The sequence below is a fragment of the Mytilus edulis genome, chromosome 3 (genome assembly GCF_963676685.1).
Source record: "Mytilus edulis chromosome 3, xbMytEdul2.2, whole genome shotgun sequence".
Lineage (NCBI taxonomy): Eukaryota > Metazoa > Mollusca > Bivalvia > Mytilida > Mytilidae > Mytilus > Mytilus edulis.
Genome location: NC_092346.1, coordinates 42,663,203 through 42,681,493, shown reverse-complemented (window position 1 = coordinate 42,681,493; position 18,291 = coordinate 42,663,203). Strand labels below are relative to the sequence as shown.

The window sequence follows — 18,291 nt, the reverse complement described above, 5'->3', positions numbered from 1 at the left end:
ACATACTTAACTTTTATTTCTGCAGATAATCAAATTAGAAACGCTTGAAAAGTACAGATAAACACAGATAACATAGATTTTAAATAAAAAATCGATCTTTTATTTGTGAACAATTATTTTAAATACCCTTAATCTTGCAATCAGATATAAAACCAAAAAAACAAAGGTACAATGAAAAGATTATAGATAGAAAGTTATCTATCAATTTTCAATTCACAACTGATAAGTCTTTTAGTAGAGCATAAGCAGTGATAAATATATATATATATAATATATTGAAATGGTTTTTTTTCATTTGTTAGACATTTACACTTTTTGCTCCATCAGAATAAAATCTTAACATCAGCTACTTAAAATTTCATTTCCACCAATTTGCCAACATAACCACTGATAACATCTTGTCTGAGATAACTGTCTTGATAACTTGTTTTATAACTGAAAGCTTTTTGTTCATAGACATTTTAAAAAAGATAATGAAATATCATGAGGCAATGTTTTGTAAGGTATGTGACCAATATATAATGAATGTTAAATATTATTGATGTTACAATCAAAGTTGCAATTATATATGCTTATGCATTTAAACAGTATGTGTCCTAAAAATAGCCTATTTCGCCCTACATTCACAAAACAATCTCCAAAGTTCCCAGTGAAGCATTCTGTTCAACTAAAAAGTTCACAATAAAGTTGATTTTGTTAAGATCAAAAGTTAATAGTTAAACAGATGCTGTTAAGCTCTGAAGTTCAAGGAAATACAAATTTTTTTAAGGATGGTTGCTCCTCTGGTTTTTGAAGTTTTGCCAGATTTTCAGAATCCTCTGCTTTTATCCATATAGTGCCATTCACAAATGTTGCCCACTAACCCCTACTTTTCTTTTCATAATTTTTATTACAGATAGTTTTAAACTCCATATTTGAAAATCTTAATAAATCCTTGTTATTTTTCATTGTTTTTGAAAGAAAAAAGGTGCCAATGTTAAATGATAAAAATCTAGATAGAATAATTTCCTTATTAATTTTAAATGGATTATATCTCAAAAACAAGCACACTGACCCTTAATTTTTATCTACTTTTTAAGTTCTTTAATTTATAAACTATCAATTCATAAAAGTCTTATAAAAAGCTTGTTATTTTGAAACAGAGTAGCGAACATCCTTAAGCACAAAGTTCAGAGATCCATCACCTTCATGCATATTTTTCTTGTGGAAGCAGTAAATGGTCCACCAGCAATTTTATTTACTTTCAAAATAACAAGGAAATGAATCAGTCAGGCACATTTATTTGACTTACCCTATTCCTATCTCTATATACACATCATGCTTTTGATTTGAATATAAAAAATGAAAGGTTGATATATATCTTGAAAATTTCAGCTGTATTTCATAACCTGTATTTATATTCCCAGTTTTGATTACATTTTCTGTTTGTATATCTTTATGAAAAGTACAACCTCCATCATAATCTAGTAACAAAGCATCTTAATAAGTGACCATAAATATGCACCACAATTATAACAGGTTAACATGTATAACATTCAATCAAAGGTGCTTGGTGCTAAGACCCCCCTTTTTCCTGTATTTATTATTGTTCAGTAAATCTTCTTTACATTTTTACTTTACTTTTTTTTAAATATGTTTTTGTACTCTTACCCATATGACAAAACAACTACAGAAGTGATTGTATTTTGCTTTTTCTTAATATTCTTATTATTTCATTAATATTCTTGTAATACTGTATTGGAAAGAGCAAGAACACATTAAAACAGGGAAAACGATTTAAAAAAAATATTTACTAAAAACAAGTTTAGACACCAAAAAAGGGAGGTCTAAGTACCAAGCATCTGTGTTCCGATACAGAAAAAAACCATATAAATAATTCAAATAATATATTACTCTCCTAACACTCTGTTTTCATTTACTCTAATGTTTGGATTAGCCATCATATCTAACAAAGGGTCATCATCTGATCCCTCTCTGCCGAGTCTATGGAATATGATAATCACAGTTATAAAACCTATAAGTCCAAGTAATAAAACTAAAAAGAATTTCTTCCTCACTGCTGCTGGATCTTTTTTCTTCCCTTTAACATCCCTTGATCTGGAAGTAAACATTATAATTTTTCATATATATATAGAGTAATGATCAATTGTTTAAAGTTTATTGCCCTGTTGACATAAGTAAGTTTAACATGAAACTTATTTTTAACTCAATGACACGAATTTAAACACACCAGTTTGTGGTTCCTGAAACTGACAATTAGGAAAAGGAACCTACTTTTTTTTTTAAAGCAGTTCATGTCAAGAATGTGTCCATAGTACCGGTATATGGATGCCCCATCCGAACTACCATTTTCTATGCTCAGTGGACTGTGAAAATGAGGTAAAATCTCCGATTTGGTATCAAAATTAGAAAGATCATATCATAGGGAACATGTGTACTAAGTTTCAAATTGATTGGACAGACAGATTGACAAACAGATGGGCAAACAAACAGACAGAAAACATAATGCTCATAAACAAGAATATATCTGTCCATAGAACACCATGACCTGCTCACACTATTGCATTTCAATATTCAACTGTTCAATTGTGACACAATATTGATTAAAATGTGAATGTATATTGTAATCTGTATAATTCATAATAAAATATTGTTTACACTAAAAAGACTAATTTATAGTAAAGTTGTGTATCTCTAAGTGTTCTTTTCTTATTATAGCATACTGTAGCTGCGGAAAATAGTCAAAAAATAACATAAGGACCTAAGAGCTACGGTTCCGCAGCTAAGCATACTGATGATAAAAAGTCTTCAAAAAAATCATATCGCAAAATAGAATTTTATTCTTGACTTTGTACAAGTACGGTAAGATAAAAGTTACCTTGAAATAAGGTAGATTTAGAAAAAATTTACAATTGATGTAATTTTATGTGTATCTTATAATTGGACCAACAGAAATTTCTATATTACTAAGCAGAATTTATTGAGTAATAATCATAAAGCAACTGCCCTTATTTCTACTTTTGCTACTTACTTTAGCCAATTCTTTAACCATTCCATGGCTGATCTTCTTCTGTATTTGTTATCATCATGGTCACTTGATAGATTTAAATAATCATCTTTTGTTGTGTCAAAGACTTTTCTTGGATCTGAAAAAATAAATGTCAATTATAATATCATAAATTTCTCAATTTAGCCTTCCTATCTTTTCTTTTACATAAAAAAAGGCAAGAATGTGTCCCGAGTACACTGAAGCCCCACTTGTACTATCATTTTCTATGTTCAGTGGACAGTGAAATAGGGGTAAAAACTCTAATTTGGCATTAAAATTAGAAAGATCATATCATAGGGAACATTTGTACTAAGTTTCAAGTTGATTGGACTTCAACTTCATCAAAAACTACCTTCACCAAAAACTTTAACCTGAAGCGGGATGAATGAACGGACTGATGAACAGAAGAAACAAACGAACGAACGGAGAGACCAGAAAAAACAGGGCATAATAACCAAACCATAACCAAACCAGATGCTCCGCAGGGCCCAGCTTTATACGACCGCATATGTTGAACCCTGAACGGTTGGGGCAAGTATGGACACAACATTCAAGCTGGATTCAGCTCTAAATTTGGATTGTGATTAAATAGTTGACACAGCATAGGTTTTGGACACAGAATGAATGTGGTCTAATGAACTTAAAATAATTTTTTTGTCTTTGAGCAATCACTATGCTGTTGAATATTAATCCTCTCAAAAAATGTTTGAAGAAATTTTCTTTTTATTTATGAAATCTGAAATGAGAAAAATTACCCCCCCCCCCCCCCCCCACCACCACCATTTTTTTTCACATCCCCCTTTCCCTTTTTTCAAAACTGATCTCAATTCAAATTTCTAATGGAGTTTGCAACAATAACTACTCATTTAAATACATCATAAAATATTAAAATGTAACAAAAAGTGCTTGTTATCACTGAATGGTAAAGAGTGTTTTAATTTATCAGTTAGTAGTAAAAGTGAATATACATTGTGCATTGTATAAAACAATGATTTAAGTTGATTCAACTACTATTCTGGACAAAGAAAGATAACTCCAATCAATTGAAAATTTCTTGCTATTGCACAATATTGTGCAATTAGATATTTCTTGCTATTGCGCAATACTGTGCAATTGAAAATATTTGCTATTGCACAATACTGTGCAATTGAAGATTTCTTGCTATTGCACAATACTGTGCAATTGAACATTTTTTGCTATTGCACAATATTGTGCAATTGAAAATTTCTTGCTATTGCTGAATACTGTGCAATTGAAAATTTCTTGCTATTGCACAATACTTAATATAATAATTTTGGATCCTGATTTGAACCAACTTGAAAACTGGGCCCATAATCAAAAATCTAAGTACATGATTAAATTCAGCATATCAAAAAAGCCAAAGAATTCAATTTTTATTAAAATCAAACTTAGTTTAATTTTGGACCCTTTGGTATTTAATGTAGACCAATTTGAAAACGGACCTAAAAATTAAGAATCTACATACACAGTTAGATCCGGCATATAAAAGAACCCCAATTATTCAATTTTTGATGAAATCAAACAAAGTTCAATTTTGGACCCTTTGGGCCCCTTATTCCTAAAAACCTGTTGGGACCAAAACTCCCAAAATCAAACCCAACCTTTCTTTTATGGTCATAAACCTTGTGTTTAAATTTCAAAGATTTCTATTTACTTTATATACTAAAGTTATGGTGCGAAAACCAAGAATAATGCTTACTTGGGCCCCTTTTTGGCCCCTAGTTCCTAAACTGTTCAGACCTCAACTCCCAAAATCAATCCCAACCTTCCTTTTGTGGTCATAAAGTGATAAACCTTGTGTTTAAATTTCATTGATTTCTATTTACTTATACTAAAGTTATTGTGCAAAAACCAAGAATAATGCTTATTTGGGCCCTTTTTTGGTCCCTAATTCCTAAACTGTTTAAACTAAAACTCCCAAAATCAATCACAACCTTCCTTTTGTGGTCATAAACCTTGTGTCAAAATTTTCATAGATTTCTATTTACTTAAACTAAAGTTATAGTGCGAAAACCAAGAAAATGCTTATTTGGGCCCTTTTTGGCCCCTAATTCCTAAAATTTTGGGACCAAAACTCCCAAAATCAATCCCAACCTTCCTTTTGTGGTTATAAACCTTGTGTTAAAATTTCATAGATTTCTATTCACTTTTACTAAAGTTAGAGTGCGAAAACTAAAAGTATTCGGACGACGACGACGCCAACGTGATAGCAATATACGACGAAAAATTAAAATTTTTGCGGTCGTATAAAAATGCTTTACTTTATGAATTCTTTAACAGGATCAGTCAGTTATTATTGTATCACATGATGATGATAATTTATCATAATGATCTGTTTTGTATTGTAATCTTGTTGATTCTTCATTTTTCAAAAACACTCTTTTTTTCTTTGCATTCCTCTAAAAATAATATATCTTTCTCTAGTATGAGTTTTTGTATTTATAAACACAGAAATGATACAAAACATCAACATACATGACATAAGCTTTATTGTTAACAATGAGTTCTGTATCAATCACTGTCCAGTATCTCCACTTGCTTTTAGATGTTTACTGCCCTTTATTTATATTCAAAAATGTAACAATAGCCATTTAAATCATCACAGAACTGTATTTTAAAAGCAAAGTAGTTTTTAAGTGATGTAATATAACTGAATACAAATGTATTAATTTTAAGCAGTATCATACGTACCTACAACACCATAAGCTTTATCAGAGCCTCTAACTGATGTGCCAGTATCTACACTTATAACACTATGTGTTGAATTGACTGTTGGTGCTACATGTGCACTGGGACGTGTATGACTGGGTGTTGTTTTGGGACTGGAGGATGTGGTTTGTGCATATTCTTTTCTGACTGGAGTATCATGTGTGATCTTGGTCTCTTCAAACTTTGGTTGCACTGGAGCCTCTGTTTCTTCTATCTAAAATATTCAAATGGGAAAAAATGAAACAATTGTATTTTTCAGTCTTTCATTGTCTTTTTCTTTTTATAGCATTTTATTGAATCCAACTATTAGGAATGACTAGTCTAAAGGAACGTGCTGAGAAATATAGCATAACATAACCAAATTGATTGGATTTTAACATTGCTGCAAAAACAACATAACTATATAGTGCTAAGAAGCATATGAAAGAACCTGACAGTAATCTTCATTTTAGTAAATAACACATCCATTCATGGCAAAAGCAACTATTCTCTTTAACATCATGAGTCAGAGTATGATTCTTTTTAACTTACATGTGCTAGCCACCCATTTCATAGTACATTTTTGTGTACTTTTACTTGAATGACATTTGCTTCTTTTTTAATTGTGTAACATAATTATGTCACCCGATCGACAATGTCGGGTGACATATTGCTTTTCCTCTGTTTCTTTGTTATTATGTCACCCGATCGACAATGTCGGGTGACATATTGCTTTTCTTATGTTTCTTTGTTATGTCACCCGATCGACAATGTCGGGTGACATATTGCTTTTCCTCTGTTTCTTTACTATTATTATGTCACCCGATCGACAATGTCGGGTGACATATTGCTATTCCTCTGTTTCTTTTTCACTATTATTATTATTATTATTATTATTATTCTTCCACCTAGTTTTGTCCGGCAGTTTTCTCAGAGCCAAAGGAACCAATCTGAATGGTGGTGCACTATAACAAGGAACCCTGACTTTCCAGTTGCAGTGCAACTTTGGAACTAAAAAATGGCTGCCATCACCATGGAAACCGAAAAATAATGGAAAATTACAGTTTTTGGTTTTGATGAATTATTTCGAAATGCTTTAACTTAGAATCATTATCTTTTGATACAATGTAGGTGCCGGGCATATACTGCTTTGGGATGATTTTGGCAATCATTGGAACTACTATGTTGCCATGGATACTGCACCAAAAAATTCCAAAATATGGAAATGCTCCAAATTTTATAAAACTTCTCAGTAACGATGAGCAACATTGGTAGATAAAGAATTTGGCGTTGGAATTTCGAAAATGTCTGCCGTTACCATGGAAACAATGCAAAACAGGTCAAAATGGTCCAAAACCTAAAAGTGGCATATACTTTCTTAAAATGGTAGGTCAAATTGATTGAAACTTTGATGGTATGGTCCCTCCCATATACCAATGTGGTATCTGCCATTTAATTTTGGGAATAGTGTCTGTTGTCATAGGAACCAATCAAAATGTCAAAAATTTCAAAAATTTCAAAATGCTCCAAAATTGATGAAACTTTATAGGATTGTTGACTGGCAAGTCTGCATGAGACTTTTGAAGTTGGAATTTCCAAAATGGCCACCGTTGCCATGGAAACTGCGGAAATGTCAAATATTTTCAAAATCCTCCAAACTTTATGAAACTTAATATTATTGTTAACTTGCATGTATAGATGAGACTTTTGACTTTGGAATTTTAAAAATGGCTGCCGTTGCCATGGAAACGGCAGAAATGTGAAATTTTAAAAATGCTCTCAATGTACTGAAAATTTACAGAAAGATGTATTGCCATGCATATATGCGCATTCACTGTTAAACGATTCTGAAATGGCTGCAACTTAGTGGCAATTGGGGGAAGGGTGACATCCGCTATTGCTTGCAATGGCAATTCTAGTTATTCTTATTCTTCCAATGATTTTGTCCGGCAGTTTTCTTGGAGATAATGGAACCAATCTTAATGATAGTTGACTATAATGAGGAACACAAAATTCCGGGTTGCAGTAGGTCATAAGACCATTAAAAATGGCTGCCGTTACCATGGAAACGGAACAAATGTGAAAAATTAAATTTTTGGTTATTGGTGAATAATTTGGAGATTCTTAAACTCAGAATCATTATATTTTGATACAATGTAGGTGCCGGCCATATACTGGTTTTGGATGATTTTTGGCAATAATTGGAACTACTATGTTGTCATGGAAACTACAACAAAAATTTCCAAAATATGAAAATCCTTCAAATTTTTTGAAACTTTAGCATAACGATGAGCAACTTTGGTAGATGTGGAATTTGGCGTTAGAATTTCGAAAATGTCTTGTGTTACCATGGAAACAAGGCAAAAATGGTCAAAACGCTTTAAAAACCTTAAGAGTGGCATTTACTCCCTTAAAATGGTAGGTCAAATCCATTGAAACTCTTATGGTATGTTCCCTCCCATGTACCAATTTGGTATCTGCCATTAGAAAATTTGGAATGGTCTGTGTTACCATAGAAACCAGCCAAAATGTCAAAAATTTCAAAAATTTCAAAATGCTTAAAAAGTATTGATACTTAGTATCATTGTTGACTGTCAAGTCTGCATGAGACTTTTGGAGTTGGAATTTCCAAAATGGTCACCGTTGCCATGGGAACTGCAGAAATGTCAAATATTTTCAAAATGCTCGAAACTTAATGAAACTTAATATTATTGTTAACTGGCATGTATAGATGAGACTTTTGACTTTGGAATTTTCAAAATGGCTGCCGTTGCCATGGAAACAGCAGAAATATAAAACTTTTGACAATGCTCTTATGGTATTGAAAATTTACAGAAAGATGTATTGCAATTCAAATATCTGCATTCACTGTTAAGTTGTTTTGAAATGGCTACCGCTTAGTGGCAATGGGGGGAAGGGTGACATCCGCTATTGCTTGCAATGGCAATTCTAGTTTTTATTATTTTTCTTCCACACATTTTGTCCAGGAGTTTTATGGAAATCCATTGCACCAAAGTTGATGGAACTCCTTTATATTAAGGACTCTTAGGTGAAGAGTTGCAAGCTCCATGGAATGGTTCAAGATGGCTGCCGTTTCCATGGAAACTGCAAAAATGTGAAAAATTTTCAAAATTCAAAATTCTTCATTATAAGACCCAAGTGAATGAAACTTTGTGGAAGTGTTACCTGATATGCCTAGATGTGCATGCAATATCAAGAGGTTCCAAAATGGCCGCCATTGTCATGGAAACAGGGCGAAAGTTTAACATTGACCATATGGGAAAACACATAAAAGCTACATTTTCTTGAAGAATATAGCATCAATCCCAATGAAACTTTATAGATATGTAACATGGCATGTACCAATGTTGGACCTGTCTTTGGAATTTTGGAAATGGTAACTGTTACCATGGAAACAGCAAAAATTTCAAAAATTTCAAAATGCTCCAAACGAGATGAAATTTTACAACAATGTTAATAAACATGTGTAAAAGCGCTCTTTGACTTTGAATTTTTCAAAATGGCTGCCGCTCACCTGGCAAAGGGGGAAGGGTGCCATCCGTTATTGCTAGCAATTACAAATCTAGTTATGTCACCCGATCGACAATGTCGGGTGACATATTGCTTTTCCTCTGTTTCTTTGTTATGTCACCCGATCGACAATGTCGGGTGACATATTGCTTTTCTTATGTTTCTTTGTTATTATGTCACCCGATCGACAATGTCGGGTGACATATTGCTATTCCTCTGTTTCTTTTTCACTATTATTATTATTATTATTATTATTATTCTTCCACCTAGTTTTGTCCGGCAGTTTTCTCAGAGCCAAAGGAACCAATCTGAATGGTGGTGCACTATAACAAGGAACCCTGACTTTCCAGTTGCAGTGCAACTTTGGAACTAAAAAATGGCTGCCATCACCATGGAAACCGAAAAATAATGGAAAATTACAGTTTTTGGTTTTGATGAATTATTTCGAAATGCTTTAACTTAGAATCATTATCTTTTGATACAATGTAGGTGCCGGGCATATACTGCTTTGGGATGATTTTGGCAATCATTGGAACTACTATGTTGCCATGGATACTGCACCAAAAAATTCCAAAATATGGAAATGCTCCAAATTTTATAAAACTTCTCAGTAACGATGAGCAACATTGGTAGATAAAGAATTTGGCGTTGGAATTTCGAAAATGTCTGCCGTTACCATGGAAACAATGCAAAACAGGTCAAAATGGTCCAAAACCTAAAAGTGGCATATACTTTCTTAAAATGGTAGGTCAAATTGATTGAAACTTTGATGGTATGGTCCCTCCCATATACCAATGTGGTATCTGCCATTTAATTTTGGGAATAGTGTCTGTTGTCATAGGAACCAATCAAAATGTCAAAAATTTCAAAAATTTCAAAATGCTCCAAAATTGATGAAACTTTATAGGATTGTTGACTGGCAAGTCTGCATGAGACTTTTGAAGTTGGAATTTCCAAAATGGCCACCGTTGCCATGGAAACTGCGGAAATGTCAAATATTTTCAAAATCCTCCAAACTTTATGAAACTTAATATTATTGTTAACTTGCATGTATAGATGAGACTTTTGACTTTGGAATTTTAAAAATGGCTGCCGTTGCCATGGAAACGGCAGAAATGTGAAATTTTAAAAATGCTCTCAATGTACTGAAAATTTACAGAAAGATGTATTGCCATGCATATATGCGCATTCACTGTTAAACGATTCTGAAATGGCTGCAACTTAGTGGCAATTGGGGGAAGGGTGACATCCGCTATTGCTTGCAATGGCAATTCTAGTTATTATTATTCTTCCACCTTTTTTTGTCCGACAGGTTTTTTGGAGTGAAATGGAACCAATCTTAATGATAATTCACTATAAGGAGGAACACAAAATTTCGGGTTGCAGTAGGGTCTAAGACCATAAAAAATGGCTGCCGTTTCCATGGAAACAGAACAATTGTGAAAAATTCCAGTTTTTGGTTTTGTGAATAATTTAGAGATGCTTAAACTCAGAATCATCATATTTTATCACAATGTAGGTGCCAGCCATATATTGATTTTGGATGATATTGGCAATCATTGGAACCACTATGTTGCCATGGAAACTACCCCAAAAATTTCAAAAATTTCAAGATGCTCCAAATTTTTTGAAACTTCATAGTAACGATGAGCAACATTGGTAGATGCGTAATTTGGCGTTGGAATTTCCAAAATGTCTGCCGTTACCATGGAAACAGTGCATAAGTGTCAAAATGCTCTAAAAACCTCAGGGTTTGGTGAATAATTTTGGTATGCTTGAACTTGAAGTCATCAAATTTTTACACAATAAAGTTGTCCACTATATACAGGTTTTGAATGATTTTGACAATCATTGGAACTACTCTGTTACCATGGATACAGGACCAAATATTTCAAAAATTTCAAAATGCTCCAAAATTGATCAAACTTAATATGATTGTTGACTGGCAAGTCTGGATGAGACTTTTGACTTTGGAATTTCCAAAATGGCCACCGTTGCCATGGAAACTGCAAAAAAGTCAAAAACTCTCTAAATGCTTTGAACTTGATGAAACTTGATATTATTGTTAACTGGCAAGTAAAGATGAGACTTTTGACTTTGAAATTTTCAAAATGGCTGCTGTTGCCATGGAAACAGCAGAAATGTGATTTTTTTTAAAATGCTCTGAATGTACTGAAAATTTACAGAAAGATGTATTGCCATGCATATATGTGCATTCACTGTTCAACAATTTTGAAATGGCTGCCGCTTAGTGGCAATTTGGGAAGGGTGACATCCACTATTGCTTGCAATGGCAATTCTAGTTATTATTATTATTCTTCCACCTTTTTTTGTCCGACAGGTTTTTTGGAGTAAAATGGAACCAATCTTAATGATAATTCACTATAAGGAGGAACACAAAATTTCGGGTTGCAGTAGGGTCTAAGACCATAAACAATGGCTGCCGTTTCCATGGAAACGGAACAATTGTGAAAAATTCCAGTTTTTGGTTTTGTGAATAATTTAGAGATGCTTAAACTCAGAATCATCATATTTTATCACAATGTAGGTGCCAGCCATATATTGGTTTTGGATGATATTGGTAATCATTGGAACCACTATGTTGCCATGGAAACTACCCCAAAAATTTCCAAAATTTCAAAATGCTCCAAATTTTTTGAAACTTCATAGTAACGATGAGCAACTTTGGTACATGCGTAATTTGGCGTTGGAATTTCCAAAATGTCTGCCGTTACCATGGAAACAGCGCATAAGTGTCAAAATGCTCTAAAAACCTCAGGGTTTGGTGAATAATTTTGGTATGCTTGAACTTGAAATCATCAAATTTTTACACAATATAGTTGTCCACTATATACAGCTTTTGAATGATTTTGACAATCATTGGAACTCTTCTGTTACCATGGATACAGGACCAAATATTTCAAAAATTTCAAAATGCTCCTAAATTGATGAAACTTAATATGATTGTTGACTGGCAAGTCTGGATGAGACTTTTGACTTTGGAATTTCCAGAATGGCCACCGTTGCCATGGAAACTGTAAAAAAGTCAAAAATTCTCAAAATGCTTTGAACTTAATAAAACTTGATATTATTGTTAACTGGCAAGTACAGATGAGACTTTTGACTTTGAAATTTTCAAAATGGCTGCCGTTGCCATGGAAACAGCAGAAATGTGATTTTTTTAAAATGCTCTGAATGTACTGAAAATTTACAGAAAGATGTATTGCCATGAATATATGTGCATTCACTATTAAAACCATTTTGAAATGGCTGCCGCTTAGAGGCAATGGGGGGAAGGGTGACATCCGCTATTGCTTGCAATGGCAATTCTAGTTATGTCACCCGATCGACAATGTCGGGTGACATATTGCTATTCCTCTGTTTCTTTTTCACTATTATTATTATTATTATTATTATTATTCTTCCACCTAGTTTTGTCCGGCAGTTTTCTCAGAGCCAAAGGAACCAATCTGAATGGTGGTGCACTATAACAAGGAACCCTGACTTTCCAGTTGCAGTGCAACTTTGGAACTAAAAAATGGCTGCCATCACCATGGAAACCGAAAAATAATGGAAAATTACAGTTTTTGGTTTTGATGAATTATTTCGAAATGCTTTAACTTAGAATCATTATCTTTTGATACAATGTAGGTGCCGGGCATATACTGCTTTGGGATGATTTTGGCAATCATTGGAACTACTATGTTGCCATGGATACTGCACCAAAAAATTCCAAAATATGGAAATGCTCCAAATTTTATAAAACTTCTCAGTAACGATGAGCAACATTGGTAGATAAAGAATTTGGCGTTGGAATTTCGAAAATGTCTGCCGTTACCATGGAAACAATGCAAAACAGGTCAAAATGGTCCAAAACCTAAAAGTGGCATATACTTTCTTAAAATGGTAGGTCAAATTGATTGAAACTTTGATGGTATGGTCCCTCCCATATACCAATGTGGTATCTGCCATTTAATTTTGGGAATAGTGTCTGTTGTCATAGGAACCAATCAAAATGTCAAAAATTTCAAAAATTTCAAAATGCTCCAAAATTGATGAAACTTTATAGGATTGTTGACTGGCAAGTCTGCATGAGACTTTTGAAGTTGGAATTTCCAAAATGGCCACCGTTGCCATGGAAACTGCGGAAATGTCAAATATTTTCAAAATCCTCCAAACTTTATGAAACTTAATATTATTGTTAACTTGCATGTATAGATGAGACTTTTGACTTTGGAATTTTAAAAATGGCTGCCGTTGCCATGGAAACGGCAGAAATGTGAAATTTTAAAAATGCTCTCAATGTACTGAAAATTTACAGAAAGATGTATTGCCATGCATATATGCGCATTCACTGTTAAACGATTCTGAAATGGCTGCAACTTAGTGGCAATTGGGGGAAGGGTGACATCCGCTATTGCTTGCAATGGCAATTCTAGTTATTATTATTCTTCCACCTTTTTTTGTCCGACAGGTTTTTTGGAGTAAAATGGAACCAATCTTAATGATAATTCACTATAAGGAGGAACACAAAATTTCGGGTTGCAGTAGGGTCTAAGACCATAAAAAATGGCTGCCGTTTCCATGGAAACTGAACAATTGTGAAAAATTCCAGTTTTTGGTTTTGTGAATAATTTAGAGATGCTTAAACTCAGAATCATCATATTTTATCACAATGTAGGTGCCAGCCATATATTGGTTTTGGATGATATTGGCAATCATTGGAACCACTATGTTGCCATGGAAACTACCCCAAAAATTTCAAAAATTTCAAAATGCTCCAAATTTTTTGAAACTTCATAGTAACGATGAGCAACTTTGGTAGATGCGTAATTTGGCATTGGAATTTCCAAAATGTCTGCCGTTACCATGGAAACAGTGCATAAGTGTCAAAATGCTCTAAAAACTTCAGGATTTGGTGAATAATTTTGGTATGTTTGAACTTAAAATCATCAAATTTTTACACAATATAGTTATCCACTATATACAGGTTTTGATTGATTTTGACAATCATTGGAACTCTTCTGTTACCATGGATACAGGATCAAATATCTCAAAAATTTCAAAATGCTCCAAAATTGATCAAACTTAATATGACAGTTGACTGGCATGTCTGGATGAGACTTTTGACTTTGGAATTTCCAAAATGGCCACCGTTGCCATGGAAACTACAAAAAAGTCAAAATTTCTCAAAATGCTTTGAAGTTAATGAAACTTGATATTATTGTTAACTGCCAAGTACAGATGAGACATTTGACTTTGAAATTTTCAAAATGGCTGCCGTTGCCATGGAAACAGCAGAAATGTGAATTTTTTTAAAATGCTCTGAATGTACTAATAATTTACAGAAAGATGTATTGTCATAAATATATGCGCATTCACTGTTAAACCATTTTGAAATGGCTGCCGGTTAGTGGCAATAGGGGAAGGGTGACATCCGCTATTGCTTGCAATGGCAATTCTAGTTATTATTATTCTTCCAACTATTTTGTCCGCCACTTTTCTCGGAGCCAATGGAACCAATCTTAATGATAGTTAAGTATAATAGGGAACACAAAATTGCGGGTTGCAGTAGGGTCTAAGACCATAAAAAATGGCTGCCGTTTCCATGGAAACGGAACAATTGTGAAAAATTCCTTTTTTTGTTTTTTTGGAATAATTTGGAGATGCTTAAACTCAGAATCATCATATTTTAATGCAATGAAGGTGCCACCCATATACTGGTTTTGGATGATTTTGGCAATCATTGGAACTACTATGTTGCCATGGAAACTACACCAAAAATTTCAAAAATATGAAAATGCTCGAAATTTTTTGAAACTTTACCATAACGATGAGCAACTTTGGTAGATGTGGAATTTGGTGTTGGAATTTCCAAAATGTCTGCCGTTTCCATGGAAACAATGCAAAAAGGTCAAAATGCTCCAAAAACTTCCGGGTTTGGTGAATAACTTTGGTATACTTGAACTTAAAATCATCAAATTTTTACACAATATAGTTATCCACTATATACAGGTTTTGATTGATTTTGACAATCATTGGAACTCTTCTGTTACCATGGATACAGGATCAAATATCTCAAAAATTTCAAAATGCTCCTAAATTGATCAAACTTAATATGATTGTTGACTGGCAAGTCTGGATGAGACTTTTGACTTTGGAATTTCCAAAATGGCCACCGTTGCCATGGAAACTGCAAAAAAGTCAAAAATTTTCAAAATGCTTTGAACTTAATGAAACTTGATATTATTGTTAACTGCCAAGTACAGATGAGACTTTTGACTTTGAAATTTTCAAAATGGCTGCCATTGCCATGGAAACGGCAGAAATGTGATTTTTTTTTAAATGCTCTGAATGTACTGAAAATTTACAGAAAGATGTATTGCCATAAATATATGTGCATTCACTGTTAAACCATTTTGAAATGGCTGCCGGTTAGTGGCAATAGGGGAAGGGTGACATCCGCTATTGCTTGCAATGGCAATTCTAGTTTTTTATTGCCTTTCTAGAACAAGAAGTTTGTACATGTATCTGCCTTCAGGTTATTTCAATGAAGGCCTTAACCAGCCCATGATCTTTGGTGGGTGACTGTTTCAAAGGCAATTACATTATATCACTTTCTTATTTTATTCCAATAAGAATTATATATACCTACCAAAGGTAACCCCAATCCAGATCTAGCCCAATTAACTTTAGACAGGTGCTCTTTCAGCTGTTCAGCTACCGGTGACACCACATTCTGGGCAGGAAATATTCCAGCTTTACAACATGGGCAAGTGTAACCAGCTGGTGCTGTGTTGGATGGCAACTGTTGGGCATATTTGTTTAAACAATACCAGTGAAAAACATCTGCAATAATATTCATAAAAATATTTTTAAAGAATGTCTCAATGGGACACAAATGCCCATATATGAAAAGTCATTGTTCTACATACTGAGTAATTTTTCTATTATTGTAAAAAAAAAAGAACCAACTTGAGAACAGTGAAGGTGACAAATCCTGTTTCTCTGAGTTTTCGATTTAAAAACTTATATGAGCAGAAAAAGCTAACATATTTACTTGATACTAATCTATTCCTATCAGAGAATATGAAACTAAGTTAATCATGTTAATGGTGCATAATATTCAGTGGCATTTATTTAACAAATTGAAAGCTATTGGTAGTTCATTAATGAATGAGAATGTCATGCATCAAGACCCTAATTCTGAGTACTGGTAGACTAAAAGCAGTAGCAGATTACTTTACACTTATAATCATGATAAAAGGGAAAGGGGGGTATTGTTATGTTTGTGAACAGTATGAAATGTTGCCTCACATATATTCATTTCAAACATGTACCTATACCATATCAAAACTACTGAAAATTGCTGATTGAGTTTAAAGTTTTGTCCACATACATTTTGTACATACCATAACATGTCAGTCTTACACATTCTCCGCAGTTTTCATCAGACAGATTCTTATCACACAGAACACATAAAGGATTGTAGTCACTGTCTTGTAACCATTGTAGATACGACTTTATTATACACTGAAATAACATACTTTATATATAAATAATTGTTATGACAAATGTGGTGTTGTGTCCTTGCTCATACATTGTATCCATCTTTTTTTATTCACATAGAATTTAAAATCCTAGAAGTTCACTAAAAGTAGATATTAAAAAAAATGAGAACAAGTAAAAGAAAAGTTTAATTTGGTATTATTTTATGAATTAATTAGCAAAATACTTATAGATTTATCACAGAGAAATATATATTTTCAACCTTATCTGTCTATAGATACTATAGGCAATAAGAATCTGAGAATTCAGAAGAACAAAATCAGAATAAGTAGCCATATGATAATCTAGAAATAGAGATGCATGTAGGTAGATACAGGGGATTTCACAGGCAATGGATAGAATTTGTAATCTTTGTAAAAAAGAAGTGGACGATTAACTCTACTTTCTACTGAGAGTTATCATCATTTCAAACATAGTTAACAGTTACAAACATTTTCACAATTTATTTGGCTAATGTCCAATGAAGATAGTCACATTTTTAATCAAGTGAGCAATTTGATTATTATGACCAATATGACCAAAGTTTTGAGAAGACAGTGAAATGGCAGTCCATTATCTAACACCTAGGATACAGACTCTGGGACATCAGTCGGCATATGATACACTCCCCCATCCATATAAATGGGTTTTGGAGTGTATGCTGACACACATAATTTCGTAGAAAAAAACGTTTACTGTACAGCATTAGATTGGTGTCTGTCATAGAAAGTAATAAGTTGTTGATCCATCTATTAGTTAACCAACATCGTAAAACGAGGGTAAAGAGGAACTGACCCAGCCCGTCCTTTCAGTTGTAATCAGAGGGGGGATAGGAGGGGGTCCTGATCCCGAAATCCCGGGCTTAAAAACACTAAATCCCGAGGTCCCGAAATTAATTAAAGTAAATCCCGGCATCCCGAAATCAGAAAAAAAGAATTTCCCGGATCCCGAAAGGGTCAATCCCGAAATCCCGAGCTTAAAAACAGTCGATCCCGGAGTCCCGATAAAGGTCCTATCCCCCCTCTAATCATGACTGAGACATCACCAATGATGTACAATGTACATAAGATTAAAAGTTATATAGACCATCACCAGCCAGCAAGCATAATGTGTCTCTTTATTAACCAAAGTTAGTGAAAGATAATGATATTTATTTGTGAACATGGTGAACAGAAATACATTTTTTTTTATGTTTACATTTTATACCTTTTGATGATTTGCGACTAAGCAGTTTTCACAGACATTGACTCTGTGTTCGAAACAAAACAAATTTGTCACTTTCTTCTTCGGGCATTTGCAAAGCCCCATGGCAAATACACTGTTTTCTTTACTAAATAATCAGATTATTCTTCTAACTTGTCTGAAATGTTTGCCGGAAGCTAACCGACGTGGATCTGTTCGTTTTCTCTTTTGGTTTGCCTTCGATCGTATCGCAAAAAATAGAAAGAATCGAT

At 33.5% G+C, this 18,291-nt stretch overlaps 1 protein-coding gene across 1 annotated transcript; it reads right to left on the bottom strand.

Annotated features, from left to right (window-relative positions):
* On the bottom strand, positions 1-18,247 carry LOC139516549 (zinc finger protein-like 1 homolog). The gene is made up of 6 exons (XM_071306721.1): positions 18,044-18,247; positions 16,702-16,822; positions 15,945-16,138; positions 5,762-5,993; positions 3,032-3,146; positions 1-2,097 (listed from the first exon to the last, which is right to left on the bottom strand). Exons 1-6 carry the CDS (start codon positions 18,143-18,145, stop codon positions 1,890-1,892), a joined length of 972 nt encoding a protein of 323 aa, XP_071162822.1. The 5' UTR covers positions 18,146-18,247; the 3' UTR covers positions 1-1,889.
* Positions 18,248-18,291: the final 44 nt, after the last annotated feature.

Excerpts from the sequence above, each read along its gene's own strand:
- LOC139516549 (XM_071306721.1), bottom strand. The coding sequence starts at position 18,145 with ATGGGGCTTTGCAAATGCCCGAAGAAGAAAGTGACAAATTTGTTTTGT. Across the intron at positions 5,994-15,944 it reads CTGGATTGGGGTTACCTTTG|ATAGAAGAAACAGAGGCTCC; the intron begins GTAGGTATATAT and ends TGAATATTTTAG. Across the intron at positions 3,147-5,761 it reads TAAAGCTTATGGTGTTGTAG|ATCCAAGAAAAGTCTTTGAC; the intron begins GTACGTATGATA and ends TTATTTTTTCAG.